The sequence below is a fragment of the Geotrypetes seraphini genome, chromosome 9, assembly GCF_902459505.1.
Source record: "Geotrypetes seraphini chromosome 9, aGeoSer1.1, whole genome shotgun sequence".
Lineage (NCBI taxonomy): Eukaryota > Metazoa > Chordata > Amphibia > Gymnophiona > Dermophiidae > Geotrypetes > Geotrypetes seraphini.
The window spans coordinates 130,918,844-130,942,142 of NC_047092.1; the positions used below are offsets into that span (position 1 = coordinate 130,918,844).

General features: G+C 43.9%; 1 protein-coding gene across 6 annotated transcripts in view; it reads left to right on the top strand.

The window, feature by feature from the left end:
• Nucleotides 1–23,299, top strand: part of ANKMY1 (ankyrin repeat and MYND domain containing 1) — a 283,242-nt gene that overhangs the window by 100,564 nt on the left and 159,379 nt on the right. For all 6 annotated transcript variants that reach the window (XM_033959160.1, XM_033959159.1, XM_033959163.1 and 3 more), the window contains one exon: nucleotides 2,034–2,479. In XM_033959160.1, coding sequence (XP_033815051.1) covers nucleotides 2,034–2,479 — 446 coding nt within the window. The remainder of the gene's footprint in view (nucleotides 1–2,033; nucleotides 2,480–23,299) is intronic.

A 23,299-nucleotide genomic window follows, 5' to 3' on the forward strand; every position in this document is an offset into this window, starting at 1 on the left:
TAGCTGAGAGCTCGTTTTACAAGTTAAGGTTTGCGGGAGTGTTTTGCTCGTTTTGCAAAACACTCGCAAACCGAGGTTTGACTGTAGTTATTTCATTTAATTGACACTTTATTAATTTGGAAATATTAATTGGGAAGAATACATGCTTTGTAAACAAGTTTCTACCAGAGCCTCTAATGTAAATATAAAATATAAATACTCCTCAGATGAGCACCTCCAAGTTGTCAGCTGAGGACTTCCTCTGCAGTTGGCCGGGGGTCCTTTTGCCAATCTTGGCAGACAGCAGTAGCGTCCCTGAGTCACAGATGCTGGCAGCTCAGTGGCTCTTGGATGCTGCCAGCGACTGCTGCGCTTGGTGGAGGGAAGTTCTGGCCATCTCTAGAAGAGGTCCTCTGCTGGCAGTGCTTGGGGATCCTCACCAGCCACAGTAAGGGTCAGCAAGTACTTCAACAGTGTAGAAATAAAACCAGAAATGTATTTCATTTTCTTTTGAACACAATACAATGGTGTCTGCTATATACATTTCCCAAAGCTAACATATTTTAGTCAATAAATTCCATTTTTTACTTTTGTTGTCTCTGTCCATTGGTTCCTCCTACCATGGTCCAGCATTTATCTCTCTCTCATCCCCCAGACCATGTGCATCATCTTTCGCCCCTGCTCACCAGCCCCATGCCCAACATTTCTCCTTCTATTACCTCTCTTCAGCACCATGCCATGCTTCTCCCTCCATTCCCTTCACCACTATGTCCAACATTCCTCCCTCTTGCATCCCTTTCAATCTGTCCCATTGTTCCCTTTCCACCTCTCATCTTTCTCTTCCATATCATCTGTACCTCACTCCATCTCTATGACCCAAAATTCTCCTCTTTCTTCCATTCCCCATGTACACTATCTCTTTCCCTCTCACTGACACATTCACGTCCAATTCTCTTTCTATTCCCTCACCCACCTCAACTTCTCTTTCCCTCCCTTCCTCCATCCTCTCTCCCAAGTTTATGCCTTCTGTGACCAAAAACTCACTCCCTCCCTCCCTTCTGGGTTTCGCGTTTGGGCCCCTCCTATTTCCCAACAGGCTTCCTCCTAGTTACAACACGTGAGTGCGTACCCGTTCGCTCCCTCCCTCCTTTTCTGTCCCCTCCCGCAAAACTGTACCTCTCCTGACATCAGAGCTGCACTTCTTTCAGGGCAGCGGGCCCTGCACGCTGCATGTGGCTGACATGAAGCCTTCCCTCCAACGTCAGCTCTGATGGGGGAAGATTTCCAGGTCAGCTAAGCGTGGCATGCTGGGAGTGCTGCACGCTGCATAGTGGAGTCAGATGGAGGGCAGGAAAAGAAGACGAGCCCCTCGGCTCAAGCTGCCTCCAATCCCATGGGATCTCTGAGACCACGAGGGGATCCCTGCAACTCGAAGAGGGAACCCACGGGATCCCCGTGGGTCCTGCGGGATTCCCTTCTTCCCCGTTCCCGATCAGCTCTCTAACTGGTATCCTAGTGGGATTTGCTGATGGACCTGAAAGCACTGTCTTATCTGCAGTTTGAACCTCTCAAGGGAGCAAGCATAGGAGGCAAAAGGAAGTGATTGCTTGCTCCCTTGAGAGGAAATAAGCTCAAATTGAGGCAAGTTGCTTGGGGGATATAATGAGAAGGCAATAGGGTTTCAGACCATAGTGCAAGATAATTGAGCAACTGACACCAATTTGCAGCCTACTGGTGAATAAAACAAAAAGCCCTAATTGTCTGAATAGAGGAAGAATTGTGCATCAACATGGTTCAATAGGGAAATGCAGAGATGGGATGCTAGGCTTAGTTCTCAGATTGAGTGATGTAGGAGAGATTGCTGCTACAGATTTGTTAGGAAATTAAGGAATTATCAGGATTATGATTCACTGATAGGAAGGCAATGTGTTTTGCTGCTAACAGGTCCCGAGTAGAAGCCATAGAGAAGCATTCATGTAGAAACTCTGAATACCTGGACAAGCGGTAATGACATTTTTCTTTGTTCACTGTATTTTTTTTTTTAACATGAACAGGTAATGGATGGTGAAGATTCTACTTTAAGAGATGAACAAATTAAAATAGAAGCTATCCCACAAGATGACATAATTAAAACAAAAGAGCAGGTTTTTCAAGTTACTGAACTCCATTCTGACCTGTCCGTATCGCCAAAGAATTTGAAATTAAATGTTGACCTAAGTATCCTTAGTCCTGCAGTTCCAGAGAGTTCAGGTGAAATAAAACTTTCTCCTAAATCTGAGTATGACATTGATCTTGTGAGCTTAGGAGATAAGTCCAAGATCAGTTTCAAGCCAAGTTCATTTGATTTAGACAATAATACTTTTGGCTTTGATATGAACATTTGTGACGTTGGATTGGAGAAGACTGTAGATTACTTCAGTCATATACCAGCAACAGATCAGCCACTTGAAATTAGCGCAGATGAAGGAACAGGAGAAAAAATGACACTATCAGAAGCACAGTAAGTAATACCATCACAACTGTGAAAGCTGGAGCTTCATTACGTAGATAAACCTGAGAAATGTTTTTTCTTCTTTACTCAGATCAGATACCTCTTCTCTATGGAATAGGGCTGATTCTTTGACTATACTTGTACTGTCTAAAGTCTATTTATTCTATAAAGAAATGATGACTGCATCCATGTTATGATTAGGGAATATATGCTTAGAGGAGCATAATAAAAAAAAAGTCTTAAGTCCCCTTTTGGGGGTAGGGGGTCCGCCTGGGCAGGAGGGGTTGGGCTCCCTCCTGCCTGATCTTGTAGGGGGTGGGGGGCGAGAGGCCAGTAGGGCTTGGGCTCCCTCCTGGCCTGATCGTAATCGGGGGGGGGAGAGGGGGGCGTGGAGCAGGAGGGCTTTGGCTCCCTCCTGCCCCAATCATAATCAGGGGGGTTGGGGATGGATCGTGGGGCATGAGGACTTGGGCTCCCTCCTGCCTCAATATTGTCGGGGAGTTCAGGGGTGCCCAGGGCAGGACGGCTTGGGCTCTCTCCTGCCCCAAATGTAATCTGGGAGACGGGGTGCAGCCGGGGCAAGAGGGCTTAGGCTCCCTCCTGCCCTGATGTCGTCGGGGAGTTCGGGGGTGCCTAGGCAGGAGGGCTTGGGCTCCCTCCTGCCCCGAACGTAATTGGGGAGTGGGGGTGCCGCTGGGGCAAGAGGGCTTGGGCTCCCTCTTGCCCCGAATGTAATCGGGGAGTCGGGGTGCGGCCGGGGCAAGTGGGCTTGGGCTCCCTCTTGCCCTGATCATTGTCGGGGGGGGAAGGGGGGATCGCGGCAGGGGAGATGAGCCATCTCTCCTGCCACGATCATTGCTGTAGGGGATAGGCAGGTTGCTGGGGCCGCTGAGCTGATCGCCGCAGCCACGATCAGCTCAGCAGCCCCTTTTTTGGCACTTATACCTGTTTTGACTTGGTCTAAGTCAAAACGTATAAGTGCCGACTAGGCAACCTGTCAAATGTTTTGGTTATACCTGCTGCATGCCTAGGTCTAGGTCAGCCCACCTTCCACCCTTTCCCCTCCTCTGAAAACGCCTCTTTTCTCTCTGTGCATTTAGAGGCAGGGGAAAGGCCTAATCTGGTTTTAAATACGTCTAAAACTAGCTTTGATTATGGGTACTTGGACAATCAGGCTTTTTGATCTTCCAAGTAGCCATTTAGGCCACTTTTTAGACTTTTTTTCTTTTGATTATAAGCCCCTTAGTCTTCTACTTTTTAATCTGCAGAATAATTGAATGTGTAAACAAGTTGCTTTCAGTCAACAGATGGAGAAGACATGAGCCATAAGTCACAAAGGGGTCTTTTTACTAAGCTGCACTAAGAAATTGACTTAGCGTGTCATTAAGTAAACCATTCTCATGATTTAAACTCACTTCTTGCACAGCTATGAAAAAGGGCTTTTTCTTTAGCAACTCTCCAGATCGATATAGGTATCTTACAAGCGGGTATATATCTCATCATGACCAGCAGGTGGAGACTGAAACAAAACTGTGGAATAGTACATAATAGGTGCCTTTTGCTATTCCTATCAGTCTTCTTTAAGTCTCAGCAGATGTGAGGAGCTGTACCCATAGGTAGGGCTATTGGAATTTGTTTAGGGATCCTAGTCCCCATTTTTGTGCCTTATTGAGCTTGGGTGGGCCCTGTTTGGAGGTCCGTCTGACCTCGGGGCTGTCAAACCTGGCGAGTCTCATACTGGGTTCCTTCTCCCTTTCCTCCACCTCCCCAACATTTTTTTTAGGGGTGCCTCAGCAGTAAGCCTTGCCCCCTAAGTCAAGCAAGGCATACTGCTTTGAGAGCCAGTGGAATTTGTTCTGTAAAAAAAAAATAAAAAATTCCTGAGGTAGTACCGGTATGAAGGGTTGCTTTCCCTTTAAATTTGTTGTATTTTACTATTTTTTCATCTAACCAGCACTTTTCTTAGCTAGGTCGCTTGTGGAGCAATGAGCACTTTGCAGGGGAAAAGTGCTCATTGTGCTCCAGATGTGAGACACTCGTGGCCGGACTGTGCAGGTGGTGTACAGGCCGGTGCGGTGGAGGAGCCTCATCGGCAGCAGCTACAGGCGTCCAAGGCTCCCCGGCGCTAGTGCCTTGCGAGTCGGCATGGAGCAGTAGGGAAGCCTGGTCTTTCCCCACCGCCAACGGAGAGATTTCCTCAGCCACCGACGGTGAGGGTAAAAAGGATTCCCTCACCACCAATTTGACTGGGGACTTCTTCTCAGCTGTTTCTTTAACAACTGATGCCGGCTTGCCTGCTTTAGCGGCTGGGACAGTTCAGGCTTCCCAGCCACTACAGGCCCTGGAGGGGTTATTTTTGGCAGGAACTTCGCCATATTTATAGACACGCCCCTCCATTTTGTCTGCAACCTCAGGTGATCTTCCCCCTGTATTGGATAAACAGGGGCAGGTTTCTGCTGGGTCCCATGGGACCCCCGGGGATTTTTCCCCTGATTTGATTTTTGCTTTGTGCAGAACCTATTTTCAGGTGGCTGGGGGTCCCACGTGCACCTAGGGGGGTTCCGGGGATGGGTCCCTCCACACACCCTTTGCTTTGTCTCTCTCTACACCTTTGACGTCCCCTCTTCCTTCTCCCTCGTCCAAGCGCCCGAGGGTGGCTTGGGATGAGAATTTGTGGTCAGAGGAGTGTGTCGGCCTGGATGAGGACCTGGACCCTTTTGAGGATTTCCAGGATCCTCTTGTGGAGATGGCCACTAGTGGCAGGGCATCGGGTTTCTCGCTTTCTGGCAAAGAGGCGTCCGTGGTGCGCCTTTTTCAGAGGGATGAGCTGCCATTCATGATTCATCAGGTCTCCTTGGTGCTGCGTTTCGAAGAGGCGCAACTGGAGACCCTGTGTGTAAGGGACTCTTTTCTTAGAGGGATCTGCGCTGCTTCCCGCTCTTTTCCTATGCATCAGGATATTCAAGATATCGTCCTGGCCAGTGGACTATGCCATGGCTCGTTTGTATCCTATCCCAGAGGGGGATAGGACTACTTTGAAGTCACCAGTGGTGGACACGGTGGTCTCAGCAATAGCTAAGTGGCATAACGTGCTTGTTGAGAGCGGTTCTGCCTTATGGGACTCTGAGGAGCGTAAGTTGGAAACCATTCTTAAACAGAATTTTGATGTCTGTGCCTTGGGGGTCCAGGTAGCTATTTAGGGGGGGAGGGGGGTCATGGCTCACGACGTTTTTCGATGGGCCGAGCGTGTCCTGGATTGTGAGTCTGATGACTGGTCCTTGGTGGATCAGGAGGTGGCAAAGGTTGAGATGGCTGTCTTGTTCCTCTCAGACGCCCTTTATGACTTGGTGCGAATGTCTGATAAGTCTATGGCTTTTGGAGTGGCCACATGTTGTACCTTGTGGCTTTGCACTTGGTCGGCAGATGCCGCATCCAAAACTAAGCTCACTAAATTTCCATTTCGGGGGTCTTTTTTATTTGGAGAGGGTTTGGATAAGTTGGTTCAGACTCTGACAGACTCTAAAGTGCCCCGCATGCCTGAGGACCGTGCCCTCCTGGCAGTTCAGGATGGCTCTGCCCGGGGGCGTCTGCGGGAGTTCCACAGATACCGCCCTGGGCATGGGGCTGCTACTTTTCCAGCTTTGGGGTTTTCCTGGGATTGTTTTTTTATCAGCGCATGCAGTCCTTTCGGGGGGCCCGTTGGGGGGCTGGGAATCCCTCCACCAGCTCCCCTGTTGCCCATCCTGCCCATTGCTCCTTGCCGGTGCACCCTCTGGTTCCGGTGGGTGTCCGGCTGCGCAAGTTTTTTCCCAAATGGGCTGCGATCACATCCAATCATTGGGTTCTGGAGGTGGTGCACGATGGATATGCTGTGGAGTTTGCCCGCTCTCTGTGGCATGGAAGATGCAGGCCTTTCAATGCTTGCTAGATCTCAAAGCGGTTGTTCCGGTACCCCCTCAGGAGCGTGGCACCGGCAGGTACTCAATTTACTTTGTGGTGCCCAAGAAGGAGGGGACCTTTTAGCCCATCTTAGATTTAAAGGGGGTCAACAGGCCTCTCAAAATTCCCTCTTTTCACATGGAGACACTGCAGTCTGTCATTCTGTCAGTTCAGCCGGGAGTATCTGACTTCTCTCAATCTGACAGAGGCCTATTCGCATGTTCCAATTTGGGCCTCACATCAGCAGTTCCTTCCCTTTGTGCTCTTGGATCAGCACTATCCATTCTGTGTGCTTCCTTTTGGTCTGGCCACGGCTCCCCTGACGTTCACCAAAGTTATGGTGGTCATAGCGGTGGCCTTGCGGACAGAGGGCATTCTGGTGCATCCCTACCTGGACGACTGGTTGATTCCGGCGAAGTCGTTTCAGGAGAGCACCCGGGTCACAGCTCGGGTGGTGCAGTTTCTGCAGTCGCTGGGATGGGTAGTCAACCTTTCCAAAAGTCGGTTGGCCCCATCTTAGTGTCTGGAATACCTTGGGGTTCTGTTCGACACCTCCTTGGGGAAGGTCTTCATCCCACAGGTCCGGGTAAGCAAATTGCAATCTCAGATTTGCCTACTTATGGTGTCCCGGTGTCCTGAGGTGCAGGATTTCCTCCAAGTCTTGGGGGTCGATGGCAGCTTCTCTAGACATTGTGAGGTGGGCACGGGCCCACATGCATCCTCTTCAGTATGCTCTGCTTTGGAGGTGGTCGCCCCAGAAGCACAGTTTGTATCGCCCTGTTCCTCTGCGGGGCTTGGCGCGCTGCAGTCTTCGTTGGTGGAATCCAGACCTCCCATCTTGTTCAAGGGATGAGTCTGGATCAACCACAGTGGACGGTGCTTCTCATGGATGCTAGTCTTCTCGGTTGTGGAGCTCAGTATCTAGGTCACTCAGCTCAGGGCACCTGGTCCACGGAGGAGGTGTCCTGGTTGATCAGTGTTCTGGAGACCAGAGCCGTCCATCTGGTGCTGTTAGCCCTTCTCTCCTTCTTGACGGGCAAGCCAGTCGGGGTTCTGTCGGACAATGCCAAGGCTAAATATAAATACAATGAGATTTCCTCTTAACTGGCTAGGAAAGATTTGTTTTCTCAACAGACTCTGTATTATGGAAACTCGAATAAAGCAGGAAGATTATTGGCTAATTATCTTAAAGCCAAAAAAAGTAAAGTAAAGATTGTGGCTATTACAGATGAGAAGGGTGAAACTCATTCTCAAATTGGAAATATTTTAAATCAGTTTCTAAAATATTACAAAGCTTTGTATTCTTCTGAGCTTTATTCAAAGAAATTGAAGGGTCAGAGTTTTTAAAATGAATTCAGGGACCAAAAATTCCCAAGCATATAAAAGGAAATCTTGAAGCGCCTGTATCACTTAAAGAGCTTCAAACAGCTTTGAAGTCCCTTAGAGTTGGATCCGCTCCTGGTGATGATGGATTTACTGTGGAGTTTTACAAATCATTCCAAATTACCCTATTACCTCATCTTTTAAATTTATATCAGTCACAACTAATTAAAGGTTGCATTTCAGGTACTATGGCAGAATCTTTAACTATTGTTTTGCCGAAGCCAAATAAAGATCCCACATTGGTTTCAAATTACAGGCCTATTTCTTTGATTAATGTTGATGGGAAACTCCTGGCTAAGTTATTGGCTTTACACTTGGCCAAGGCTCTCCCTTATATTATCGGTATGCACCAAACGGATTTTGTTGCTCAGAGACATTCTTCTAACAACACCAGACTGGCTTTTCACATGTTAAATCTAACGAAAGCCATGGATGATCCAGCCTTCTCTGTGTCTTTGGATGCAGAGAAGGCCTTTGATTGTGTAGAATGGACCTTCATGTATCAAGCAATGGATTGGTTTGGTATAGGATCTGGTTTTATTCAAATGATTCAAACCTTGTATAGTTCCCCTTCTGTCAGATTATATATTAATAATACTTTTTCAGAACGATTTCATCTGGAGAGGGGAGTTAGACAAGGGTGTCCATTATCTCCTTTGCTTTTTGATATTGTTTTGGAACCCTTGCTATTGGCTATTCAACAGGCAAAAGAGATTCAGGGTATTCCTTATGCAGGTCAGGAATATAAGGTCTCTGCTTATGCAGATGACATCTTGCTTCATTTGAAGAATCCTGACTCTACCATTCCGCATTTACTAGATTTGATAGTCTGATTTGGCAAATTTTCTGGATATAAAATAAATTGGAGTAAATTAGAGGTTCTTCCGCTAAATGTACACTGTCCAAAAGGATTATTTGACTCATTCCCTTTTCTTTGGAAGGAAGAAGGTATAAAATATTTAGGTATTTGGATTAAAAAAACGCTGGAAGATACGATGAGAGAAAATGAAAAATATTTATTGCTGGCTGATCAACGGAAGAAGCGTCTGCTGGGGAGCAGTCGAAAATGTCCTTCTGACTCTCCTGTTCTATTGAAGCCCTGCTCTCTGCCCTGTCAGCGCTGATCTCCTGCAGCCCTGAACGCCTCCTGTAGCCCTGATCTGCCTGCCCTGGCTCTCGCTGTCCTGTACCCCTGGGTTTGCCTGCCCTGAATGCCTGCCTGACATGTCCTCTCTGCTCCCCCTGGCTCTGCTGCCTTCCCTCCAGTACGAGCCCATGGGTTTAAAGCGGGGCTCGTACTGAAGGGAAGGAAGGAAGAGGCTGCCCTGCAACCAGCAAGTGATTTCAGAGGGGAGCCAGGCCGACATGAGCAGCAGGTCAGAGAAGCTACTCACACTGGTAAAGATTTATAGAGGAGAGTGCAAACATGGCATGGGGGTGGGGGGGAGCAGAGAGGTACCGGTGCCCCCTCTATGATGGTGCCTGGGCCAATCTACCCCCATCCCCCCTTACTATGCCACTGACTCAGAGGACATTTCCAATGCTTTTGGTGAAATGAAGAATGGATTCAGCTAAATATCAACATTAACTGAGAAGTTAATCTCTCACAGTGAAAAAACTGAAACTGAAAAAAGCTGGATATTTCAGCAAGACACCAATCCAAACATACCTTAAAAGAGGCAATAAAGATATAATCTTTTTAGGAAGGACAGAGATGGTCAAAAAGGTGAAGGAGTAGCTCTCTATGTAAAGACCGATATCCAAGTGACTGAAATACAGTGGGCCTAGGGAAAGAAGTGATTTAGGTAGCTTTCAAAAGATAAGATGGAACTTCTATCTACAGACCTCTGACGCAATCACTACAATTAGATAAAGATCTTGTTGCAGATATCCATAAGCTGGGGAAGAAAGGAGAGGTGCTGTTGCTGGGTGATTTCAACCTGTCAGATGCAGACTGGAAAGTTCCATCTACGTAACTGGAAACTAGTAGGCAGATAGTATTTGCCCTTCAAGGGGCTCTGCTCAGACAAATGGTGACAGAACCAAGGGAAAAAATGATACTGGATTTGGTGCTCACAAATGGGGAAAGTATCTCATGTCTGAGTGGGTGCCCACCTGTGTGGTACTGATCATCAAATGGTTTGGTTTGCTATATCAGCTAAAGTGGAAGGCAGCCACACAGTCCTGGATTTCAAATGAGTGGAGTTTAGTAGCATGGGGGAGTTTCTGAAGAAAGAGCTAAAAGGATGGGAGGACATAAGGGAAGTGGAAAAACAGTGGTCCAAGCTGAAAGGAGCAATAAAAATGGCTACAGACCTTTATGTGAGGAAAATAAAAACAAGAGAAAAAGGAAACCGATATGGTTCTCCAAACTAGTGGCAGAGAAAATAAAGGCAAAAGAGTTGGCATTCGTGAAATATAAAAATACTCAAGAAGAGGAGTACAAAAGAGAGCTACATTTGGCGAAAGCACAGGCCAAAGAGCTAGAAATATAAAAAAGGAGACACATTTTTTTCAGGTATATTAGTGAAAGAAGGAAGACAAAAAATGGAGTTGCAAGATTGAAGAAATCTATGAACCGCCATATGGAGAGTGATGAGGAAAAAGCAAATATGCTAAATAAATACTTCTGTGTTCATGGAAGAAAATCCTGGAGAAGGACATAGAAACATGATGACAGATAAAGGCCAAATGGCCCATCTAGTCTGCCCATCTACAGTAACTATTATCTCTTTCTCTCTCTGAGAGATCCCACTTGCCACTTGCCCAGGCTCTTCTGAATTTAGACATACAGCCTCTTTTACAAAGCCATGGGGCAACAGCCTGAAGCCCTTTAAATCTCTATGGGCTTCGGGGCCATTAGCGCAACGCAGCTGCTAGCGCGGCTTTGTAAAAGAGGCCGATAGTCTCTGTCTCCACCACCTCTTCTGGGAGAGTGCTCCATGCATCTACCACCCTTTAAAAAAATATATATATATTTATTCATTTTAATAACCAACATCAAGTACAACAATTTATCAGCAAAATAAATAGCACTTGATTCCATCAATTAATATAATAAGTACATATCCCTTCCCCCCCCTTTCATACAGCATAAAAACAATACAAATGACCAAGATAAATAAATTACAATTTAAAACTGAATTAAGTACATATTCCCCCTTCCCCTACTCCTCCTGGATGTGTATAATCAATGGGCAAAACTAATAATCAATCTTTACAAAATTTTGTCAATGGGTCCCAAACCTCCTTAAATTTCTTATAATGTCTCAATTGTATTGCACTCATATGTTCAAATTTATAAGTTTGGCACAAGGATTCCCACCAAAAATTATAGTTTAACATGTCCCAATTTTTCCAAATAAGCTGTATGGCAATTCCCATCATGATGAGAAGTAGTCTATTATTATATGGAGTTATTGGACTCTTGGCCCTCAATAACGTACCAAACAGCACTATGTCATACGTCAATGCCAATGGAACTTCCAGTATTCTATTTATTTGAACCCCAAATGGATTGCCAAAAGTTAAGTATCAAGGGACAAAAGAAGAGCAGATGATCCAGTGTCCCTATATCGAGATGACAATGCCAGCATCTATTTGACTTAGAACTATCTAATTTTTGTAATCTAACAGGGGTCCAAAAACTTCTATGCAACAAAAAAACCATGTCCAAATCCATAGCCATTGAGTAGCAGAAATCTGCTGCTTTGTCTCAATGCTCCAAGTGTCTTTTAGACTAGTTTTTGTTTTTTTATTCAAAAATTCAGATATTAATTTATACCACTTGACTGCTTGATGCCCCAGCAAATCTGTCTGGAAGAACAGGCCCGGCAAGCCAGTGCTTCCAGAGGATCTTAGACTCGCCAATTTGTATCTTGGAGTTCAACCACAAGAAATGACACGTAGATTGATAAATCAGAATAGGTATTAGGTTATTAATAAATTTTAATGTTTGCCATGTGGAGAATAAAATTCTGTTGTCCTTATAAATCCTAGGTAACTTGATACTTAAAACATGACACAATCGCAATGGGGAAATGAATTGCCATTCTAAGTAAAGCCAATCCGAGAGATGTTCCAAGACTTTAGGAAGGATCCAATACATACCCTGATGCAGTATAAAGGCCTGATGATACCTATAAAAATTCAGGAAATTTACCCTACCCACCACAATTGTTTTTTGTAAAGATACTAAAGCAATTCTCGCAGTTTTACCCAGCCAAATAAATTTAGTAAAAATACTATTTAATTTCTTATAAAAGGAACTCTGAAAATAAACTGGCAACATACCCATTTGGTAGCAAACTACAGGCAGAATCATCATTTGGAATCATGAGAGCCGCATTGATCCAGAACAGGCCTCCAACTGTCAGAGCCTTTCTTTGGCATGATGAAGTATATAGAGTACCTGCCTGAGCCCAAGAGATCGAGCAGTCCCGGCTCTATAGCTTGAATATCCAGCAAGCGTTGTACAGTGACTTGCACCTTAAGCACTGTGGCTGGTCGACCTGAGGGAGAATTTACAAATCAAGCCGACAGAGGCCAGGCAACTCCAATTTGAAGACTGATTGAAGAATGTCTAAGACCCACTGGGCAGATGAAATGTGGGCCCAGACCAGCAGGAAAACTGAGAGTCTACCCCTATCTGTAGAGGGGCATACCTTGGCCTGGCATCATTGTGCCTTTTTGTGCAGAATGGGATGCAGATTGCTGAGTTCGCCTGCAGCCAGAGTACCACTGCTGGAAGCTCTGGGAAAATCTCTGAGATGTGGCAATCTTATACAGGAGATATCGTATGAAGCCATGAAAAAGTAGAACGTCCAAAACTGCTAGAGGTTCTGGGTCTCTTATCAGGCAGCGACTTAGGGTAATGCTCCACCACAGAATACATGAGGCCATCTAGGTCCTTGCCAAACAGAAACTGCTCCTTAAAGGGAAGTTTAGCCAAAGGAGCTGGTAAGTGGAATCATCAACTCATTGGTATATCTAGAGCATCCTGTGAGCAGAAATGGTGTATGCCTTAGCCAGTACTCACATAAGAAGCCAAAAGAAGTTGAGGATGAAGATCCACAGCCTCAAACTCCAGAGTGCGCAGCCGAGACAAACAGGTACAAGTAACAAAGGACGCTGCTGAAGCAGCCATAATGCCTAAAGCAGCTGTATCAAAAAGCCTCTGGAGGACAACCTCCACCTGGCGGTACTGCACACACTCCTATCAAAAATCTGAACTTGTTTGTGTCAAAAAATATTAATTTAAATACCTTGTTTTCCCAGTACATTCAAAGGACCACAATGTGCCCAATATTGGCAACACTTATCTTAAACGGTTGACATTAATTCCAGCGCTGGCAGAACTTCAACAACTCCCATATTAATGATAGCAAAATCAGTACAGGCAGTCCCAGGTTAAGAATAAGTTCTGTTTTTTTAAACCGTTTATAAGTTGAATTTTTATGTAACTTGGATCCTGTACAGTGCAGTCTCTAAAAACATTAAACATTAAAGAAAAAGTCCTCAAAATAAAGTACTGTAGTTTAAATAGAAAGAAAAAACTGTTCCCTCTCCACCAACACATCAAACATTTCTCCCTCTCAACTCTCTTCCCCATGCATCTGTACATCATGCCTCTCCCTCCCTATGCCCAACAATTCACCTGCTTTCTTCATTTTCCCCTGTGCACCATCTCTTTCCCTCTCACTCAGACACCCAATGTTCTCTTTCTATTCCCTCCTCACCTTAGCATCTTTCCCTCACTTCTTCCATTTTTCCATCCTATGTCCCAAGTTCATGTTCCCCTCCCTCACTCCATTCCCATGTTCATGCTCCCTCCCTCCTGTCATTTTCCCTTCCATCCTTTGCCCAAAGTTTGTGCTCCCTCCCTTCCTTCTGTATGCCAACACAACCCTACTTCTCCCTTCCTATGCCAACGCAGTCCCTCTTCCTCCCTTCCTGTCCCAATGTGACCCTCCTTCTCCCTTCCAAGTCCCTTGTCATCCTCCTCTGTTCCGCATCCCAAATTTGTGCCTCCCACATTTACCTCCTCTGGCTGACTCCCTTCTCTCAGCTGCACTTCTGTTGGCAAAGCCATGAGAAGTGGCTTCTGAACGAAATCCACTGACCCAGAAGCCATCCCTCTGCATGTTGAATGCACGAGCCACAAATCACGGCTTTGCGAAGACCAGCAGACCGCATGCAGAAGCCACTGCTCATGGCTTTGCCAAGTGCGGCTGGAAGGAGGGAATAGCCAGAGGAGGTAAACACCGCGGGAGGAACAAATTTGGGATGTGGAACAGAGGGGGATGATGAGGGATGCATTGTGACATGGAAGAGAAGAGGAGGGTCGCATTGGACATGAAGGGAGAAAGAAGGGGCACATTGGCACAAGGAGGGAGAGGCAATTGTCAGTTTAATAAAATGTAAGGATAGTCGCACCCCCACAATGTTAGGTTGGAGGGGTTAAGTGAAAGGCGTCCTGACAAACGCTGGTCCCAGGTTCAGTTCCCTCACCGATGACTCACCAGGAAGTAGAATCAGAGGCATAGCCAGAGGTTTTTGCATAAAGAATATATTATAGAAATAGTCTTACATAAAAGCAATATTTATAATCATTACAATTAAGTAGAGAGTATTACACTTAAATAGAGAGCCCAGCAGTTCCCCTGCCTTACAGAGTCCAGAAGGAATTGAGTGTGAAGTTTCAGGGAAAGGCAGAGAGAGAGAGAGGGGGATGGGGTGATGTTTCGTGTTCCATAGATAAAGAGAAGGATAGACAGAGAGATAGAGAGAGCTCAAGAGAGAACCAGAGTGCCAAGCCAAGAGCCAAGAAATAGCTAGATAAAAAGAGAGAGAGAGGGCCAAGACCCCTCTCCTGATAGCTTGATAGGAAAAGAGACACACCTCTTGATAGAGCCGAGAGCAGGCTTTTATACCTTGGAATCTTATTCTGAATAGAGAAAATATTGTATCTCCCAGTATCTTTCTGTTTAGAATTTGTAAACTATTTGAGACAATGGTTAATTTAATTAACAAAGGAGGGTGTAATACCTGCAAGCATGGTAATGGGATTAGGTCTCTGGCTTCTTTGTTTCTTGATCTGTGCACTTGGACCTAAGCACCCTCTTAATCAGACATTAACACCTTTTAGCTAGTCATGATTCAATCAGGGAAACTTAACACAGTCTCCCTGCACTAAGGGTCTATCTGCCTTCCCATGCCAGAGCCAGATTGATATAATCTCCCATAAGCCTCTAGGCTGACATCTCCCATAATTTTTTTATTTTTATTTTTATTCTTTGAAATGAGTGAGTTACACTACGATCATGCTTCTGCATTAGCATGCTACACTGTGTAACTCACTCATTTCAAAGAATAAAAATAAAAATAAAAAAATTATGGGAGATGTCAGCCTAGAGGCTTATGGGAGATTATATCAATCTGGCTCTGGCATGGGAAGGCAGATAGACCCTTAGTGCAGGGTGACTGTGTTAAGTTTCCCTGATTGAATCATGACTAGCTAAAAGGTGTTAATGTCTGATTAAGAGGGTGCTTAGGTCCAAGTGCACAGATCAAGAAACAAAGAAGCCAGAGACCTAATCCCATCACCATGCTTGCAGGTATTACACCCTCCTTTGTTAATTAAATTAACCATTGTCTCAAACAATTTACAAATTCTAAACAGAAAGATACTGGGAGATACAATATTTTCTCTATTCAAAATAAGATTCCAAGGTATAAAAGCCTGCTCTCGGCTCTATCAAGAGGTGTGTCTCTTTTCCTATCAAGCTATCAGGAGAGGGGTCTTGGCCCTCTCTCTCTCTTTTTATCTAGCTATCTCTTGGCTCTTGGCTTGGCACTCTGGTTCTCTCTTGAGCTCTCTCTATCTCTCTGTCTATCCTTCTCTTTATCTATGGAACACGAAACATCACCCCATCCCCCTCTCTCTCTCTCTGCCTTTCCCTGAAACTTCACACTCAATTCCTTCTGGACTCTGTAAGGCAGGGGAACTGCTGGGCTCTCTATTTAAGTGTAATACTCTATACTTAATTGTAATGATTATAAACACCTCATATTCAGAAAAGGCACAAAGCTAATATCTTCTTTGGAACGTCTCTATCTCTGCAGTGATAAAGAGGAACCTTGGAAAACATTAGAAATATCTTTGTGCCAAAATTGGTCTGGGATGGCTATGTATATATCCGCTGCTAAGAAAAAGAAAAAAAACATTTTAAATTAGCAGCAACCTCAAGGTCACTTAGAGCAAACTTTGTCCATGTTCCATTCAGGCCGACCTGGACCACATGTCTGCCACCTGGGTCCCACTGCACTCGGAGGAGTGGGCACTGCGGTGCAGAAGTCAGGTGCAGGCTAGATTTGTCTTCTTTTGTCTGCACTGTTGTGTCCTGGCATTCAGAGGCAAGGGGCAAATTCCGAAAATCATTAGTCATGTCTAGGACAGAGAAAAATGCACATTTAGGGTTAAATGTCACAGTCATTTCAGAGTGAGAGGCTGCCACTGGTACTACGGGCTTTGAAGTCTTAGTTAGGGCCTGAGAGTGTATAGTGAGCCTAACAGAGCCCTCAGGTTTAGCATCTGACCAAGCTGGAGAGCCAAATGCTAAAGAGATAGGTCCACTCAGACCTCTCTCCTCCATCTTAGGCACCAGTTCTGTTGCTGGAGGAAGTACTGGTTGCTGTGTTTGTGGTGCAGGATCTTTGCCCTCAAACAAAATTTCTGTGTACCTTTTCCCACAATCTTGTGCCCAAACTGAAAGATCTGCAGCCTCTGAGTGAGTTACACTATGATCATGCTTCTGCACTGGCAGGCAGCATTGTGTGGCTAACTGCATAGGAATAACCTGGTGAACCAAAGGTTTAGAAGCATTTAGAATTCCTGTACCTAATGCAAGACCAGTCACCTCAACTATTTCTTTGCCTGTATTCTCACTCATGCTGGCAGTAGTTTCTACAATGTTTTTCATTAGTTCCTTTTGTGGGATAGACACACACTTTGAAGCTTTGTCATTTAGACCCTGAATCTCAAAAATTTCCATATTTTTATGATCTCCAGCAGGAGGCGCTCTATCTGTAAAACTGATTCTAGCCCTTGTATCAATCAATTTTAATTTATCCTGACCCTCTATGGTAGTATTAACATTGGGGCTGTCGGAAGTGTCCAAAATCAAAGGTGCAACATACCTCAAGCTGAATTCTGAGTCTGACTTCTTTCCCTTATCCTGTGTCTCCAAAAGTGAGTCCACAGGTAAGTGAAAGGAGTCTGGCTGGGCTGTGAAGGCCTGAGTCACCTTGGCATTCGGATACAGAGAGTCAGGACATCCCTATGGACTAGCACTGTTTTTCCTGGCTGTCAAATCACTTTTTACTCTGTCCAATTCTATCTGCATTGTGTGACGATCCTGTTCCCATTTCCTTTTCTCTTTCTCTAATGCTTCTGTCTGTGCTCTGAGCTCATGGAAAGGAATGTAAGTGGAGGAATTTCTGTAACTACCTCTGCCATGCCCTCTATTTCCTGTATGTGGTGTGTTCTTGTATTGGGGTGCTCCCTCAGCACGCCACCTTCTAGCTTCTGAGACTGAAATAATTTGAGCTAGCAGGGTCTTCCACACAGACCCAATCCTGAGCAGTAAAGTGTCAAAAGGCGTAGTTTTAGGGTCCTCCGAGAACAACAGAAGGTGTTTAGTAATCTCGGGAGATAATAATTCTAATAGGAATTCTTTATGTTCTCTCTGGCCATAATCTGAGGAAATGGGCCAATGTTCATGTTCGTTAAGTACCGCGTTGATTACCCACACTCTATATGCAAACTGCTCTGGTGTATCACTTGGCAGGGGTGAAAGAGTTCTAAGTACTTGCAAAGAGGTGCAGCGAAATAGTTGTTCGATGCCCATCTTTACAAATTGGTATGGATGAACAAGAGATCCAAATTTATAATAATGTGGACCCAGGGCTAGGTGAATAAGCTTATCAAAATCTGCATTGTTCCTTTTGTATTTCCCTAGACCCCAATGAATCAGTATGTCAGTAGCCCATTTGCACTATTCATTTATGTTAAAAGGCATAGGGCCCACTTTCTCCACTACTATTCTTTCAATGTCACTATCTTTCATATGTCCCTGCAGCACTACAGTTACTGGAGCTGTGTCACTTTTAGGGGTACTATTGGTATTGCTCTGGCCTGGTAATGAATTTTCCTCACTTTCGTTTGTCGGTTCTTCTTCCTGTTCTACATCTGTAGCTAGTTTACCCTTTCTCTGACCTGCTACAAAAACGGTTTTCTGACTACATGGATTATATGGTGATGGTGGCACAGGTGCAGACGGCAGAATAGCCTGTCCCTGTGAGGCACATTTTGACTTTAAATACTTTAATTCTGCCTTGGCCTCTTCTAATTGTTCATTTACAGTTAAAAAGGAATTTGTGGCCTGAACAATTTGGGTTCTTAGCATGGATATATTAATTTGTGCCTAATCTAAGTCTTTGGACAGCTGATGGCACTGAGTGTTCAAGTCAGTATTATCTTGTCTTAGGCTAATAAGTCCTCTACAGAGGCCTTGAATGAAAAGGCATTTTCTTTTATCTGTTTTCTTTCTAAACTCCTGAGAATGAGAAACCATTTGTTTCTGAATATCGTGCCATGTGTGTTCTGGAAAATTACCCTCATATGGACCCCCTTTCTTGTCAAAATATTTGTGTACAATATCTGTGAGTTCTTGAAAATCAAAAGGGTTCATATTTGAGGCTGCAGAAGTCTGCCTTGGTTCGTGGGCCTTGCTCATATATTTCATGAGAGAGAATGGGCTTCTAAATGTCCCTGTCTGTGTGTAGCCTTTGAGATTGAAATGCTCCCACTTATGAAGGAGGGAGACTTTAGTTAATAGGTAGAAAAGCGAGGTAAAGCGTGTTAGGCAAGAGTCATTGGCATAAAATAATACACTTATGCCCACACTTGCCCACACTGGTTACTACCTGAAATTTACAGGCAGAAGTTTAGCAGGAACAAATATAAGAAGTCTGTTAGAAGAGCAGAGGTGTCAGCTGCCAGTTCCAGTCCAGTGTGCACTGGGCCTTTCACCAGGGCAGAGACTGACAAGAAATAGAATTAAAAGCACAAGGTAAAAAAAGTAAAAGTTATACAGATGTGGCGTGTCTTAATTGAGTGACTGTTTTCACTTTGAACCCTGCTTTTCTTCAGAGCAGCTCAAATATTCTTATATGCAACACCCTAGCAAGCATATAATAGCAAATCATACAATGCAAACTGGCACAGGTAACACTACAAAGACTTTTGATAGTAAAATCTCACCAAATATAAAACCCAAAATATTACTGAAACTTTTCACAATTGTGTCATCCAGTCTAAAACAATTTAAGGGTTCCAAAAGGACTTTTGATTTCTATCTCACTCTGTCTATCAATCAAAATAGAAAGTCAATTGATATATAAAATCTCACCAAGTATAAAACCCCACAATATTACTGGAACTTTTCAACAGTGTGTCATCCAGTCTAACGTATAATCAATCTAAGGGTTTTGCAAGGACTTTTGATTTCTATATCACTCTGTCTATACATAATCCTATTGTACAGTGCATAAAAAAAACACTTAAATTCTACTTACCCAAATGAAATCATCAGGAAGGACCGAGACAAAGCCCCCAAAATGTCAGTTTAATAAAATGTAAGGATGGTCGCACCCCCACAATGTTAGGTTGGAGGGGTTAAGTGAAAGGCGTCCTGACAAACGCTGGTCCCAGGTTCAGTTCCCTCACCGATGACTCACCAGGAAGTAGAATCAGAAGCATAGCCAGAGGTTTTTGCATAAAGAATATATTATAGAAATAGTCTTACAGAAAAGTAATATTTATAAGCATTACAATTAAGCAGAGAGCATTACACTTAAGCAGAGAGCAAGCAGTCTCACTGCCTTACAGAGGTCAGAGGCAAAGAGGGACATAGAAGCTTGCAGTTCTAGGAAGCTTCGTGTTCCATAGATAAAGGGAAGGATAGACAGAGAGAGGGGGAGCCAGAGTGCCAAGCCAAGAGCCAAGAGATAGCTAGATAGAAAGAGAGAGAGAGGGCCAAGACCCCTCTCCTGATAGCTCCATAGAAAAAGAGAGAGATAACTTGATAGAGCAGAGAGCAGGCTTTTATACCTTGGAATCTTATTCTGAATAGAGAAAATATTGTATCTCCCAGTATCTTTCTGTTTAGAACTTGCAAACTGTTTGAGACAATGGTCAATTTAATTGACAAAGGAGGGTGAGAAACCTGCAAGCATGGTGATGGGATTAAGTCTCTGGCTTGATCTGTGCACCATTGTCCTAAGCACCCTCTTAATCAGACATTAACACCTTTTAGCTAGTCATGATTCAATCAGGGAAACTTAACACAGTCTCCCTGCACTAAGGGTCTATCTGCCTTCCCATGCCAGAGCCAGATTGATATAATCTCCCATAAGCCTCTAGGCTGACAGCAATAACCCGGTTCATAAGTACAAGTTTGACGTAAATCGAGCATTCTGAAATTGGGGACTGCCTGTAAATTCAAAGGAGCTTGTTTAATTGATATTAGAAAGAAGTTAAGTCAAATACAAATACATTTTGTCCTTAGCATTGTGTTAAGCTATTATTGAATTTGGACAAAAGTTGCAGTAAAACCGTTTTCTGAAGTGGGTGTTATTTTATTAAATAATCTGGCACAAAATTCTGTGGATATATATAGTAGCAGTATGTAGCAAGAATTGGGAGTTGTTAAAGTTCTGCCAGTGCTGGAATCCGTGTCAATCGTTTAAGATAAATGTTGCCAATATTGGACACATTAAGGTCTTCTAAATATACTGATTTTGCTATCAATAATATAATGTGAAAACAAGGAGTTTAAATTAGTATTTTTTAACACAAATGAGTTTAGCATTTTGATAGGCATGTGGGGGGGTGTATATGTGATTAGAACCTGTGACCCCAGGATTGGGATCTGGTATAACATTATGTTATAAGAGATCCTATGATCTGAGTAACAGATGTACTATGATACACCCACCCTACTAGTTTAATTTATTGGTTTAGAGCAGTTTTGAAGTTTTGTGGAGTTGACTCTCTTGTTTAATAGATATTAGAAAGAAGTTAAGTCAAATACAATGCAGTACATTTTTTCCTTAGCATTGTGTTAAGCTTCAAAGAAATCTAAGCAGGCTGGCTAACAGGTACCCATTGGGATTGGCCTGTCAACTACAGACCGAAGTCTGTGTGTTCTCCATGCAAGCAGAGCTAAGGAAACACTCTGAGCACAAGAATCCTAAAAGAAAAGGACTAAAAACACTGAATAAAATAATAAAAAGGAGAGAGCAGAATAAGTACACTCCAGCTGGCACGCTTGCAGAAGCGAAACTGTAGGTGGAACTAAGGAGCCCAGTGAAGTACAAAGGAGGCACAGAGAAAAGTCCAAACTGGATTCCTACTGCAGATGGCACCTGGCCATAGGGACACAACCCACTTGTTTAGAATATCTCACCTATTGCACTGGAATACATATTACCGCCATGCTAACTGGTTAGATTGTCCTTAACATGGGAGTCCTTAACACCTCCTAAATAGGAGGCAGTAAGTTGCTCTTGTGGGAAATTTTTAAAATGGCTGCGTAGTAATGCTCAGAGCAAAGTTATTAATAAAAGAAATAGAAAGGAGAAATTAGGTTCTTACCTGCTAATTTACTTTCTTTTAGCCTCTCCAGGTCGGTTTAGGTATCTTACAAGCGGGTATATATCTCATCATAACCAGAAGGTGGAGACGGAAACAAAACTGTGGAATAGTACATAATAGGTGCCTTTCCCTATTTCTATCAGTCTGCCGAATAGCCAGCATAACTAGGAACTTGAAACAGAAATAAACAAAACTCCGAACAGGAGTAACAACTAATATACCCAAATGCTGTTGAAAAATGCAAAGGAGAGATCCCAGCAAGAAAATGTCTCCACAGCTTGCCAGCTAAGCCAGCCAAGCCACAGCCGCTGTTCTTCAATTCTCCCCGTCCCTAGAAAAATACTAGATCCTGTAGAAAAACAAAAATCTGCACATGCAACAGCCACAAGAACAACACGACAATAGACAGGGTGGGGGTCCTATACCAGTCTGGAGAGACTAAAAGAAAGTAAATTAGCAGGTAAGAGCCTAATTTCTCCTTCTTTAGCAACTCTCCAGGTATCTTTAGCAACTCTCCAGGTATCTTACAAGCGAGACGTACCAAAGCAGTACACATCATGGCTGGGACCCCCGAAGGGCTGTCCAATAATGCATGCGTTTCTCCTCATTTGCATGCATGGATTCGAAGTGGATCGCAGGAGAGGTAAGTGAATCAGGCCGGAGGGAATTTTGCTCGTTAAGGGGTCACAAACTGATCGGTACATGATCGGTTTGCTTAGTGAATCTAGCCCGATGTGCTCCCTTCTCCTACCTAACATAACATAAAACATAGAATAAAATTGGATTTCTAGACTGCATAACCTTAAAGTTCAATGTGGTTTACAAAAAGTTAAATAATAACAAAAGAAGTGAACCATGAGGATCTAGTCAACCAATAATTTTGAGAAAAGATAAGTTTTCAATTGTTTTCTGAAATGTACATAAGAACGGGATGTAAATAACAAGTGTTGGAAGTCCTTATCATAGAAACATGCCTGAAATGAGAGAGTGTGATCGTGATATTTCTTACTTTAACAATCCTTGATGAAGGGAAATACGAAAAGGGCATGAGATCTTCTATTGTTTCTTTGAGAAGCTATTGAGAATATATCGACTAAATAAAGTGGAGCCTGACCAAAGGCGACCTTATAATATATACAACCCAATTTAAAGATTATACGAGCCTCCATAGGGAGCCAATGCAATTCACGGTAGAAGGGGGGTTATATGGTTTAACTTCTTCAAACCATAGATAAGTCTCACTGCAGTATTCTGAATAAGTCTCAATCTGGCTATATTTTTCTTGGTACTAGCAAGATAAACAATGTTACAATAATCCAGATGGCTTAGTAATAATGACCTCCCTATGAACCAATCATTGCCCATCCTGAAGGGGCATATTTTTATCACACAGCAGAATCATGAAGCCTGCTTGCCAGTGTCAGATGGACCCACAAATCATGCCATAAAGATAAGATACCAGGCATGAATTGCTCAAGTTCTGCAGATATAGTTTCTCTCCTTCACACATTCCATTGGAAGCAAGGGGCCCAGCTCTGGTAAAGATGATCTTGAGAGAGCACACATAACAGCTTGTAAAATTCCAAGATGCTCTTCAGAAGAAGAAAATAGATCTTGGTCTAAACTAGGTCAAAGGCCTAAAGTGGCAGTAGGAATAGTCCTACAACACCATGACCCTTAGGTCCTCTACTTTTTTCTTTGCTAACACTTTTTCCCCAGGATGCCAGGATCATTTTTTTCATTCTGTTGATATCTCCCAAACAATGTACATTCAACAATCACCTCGTCTC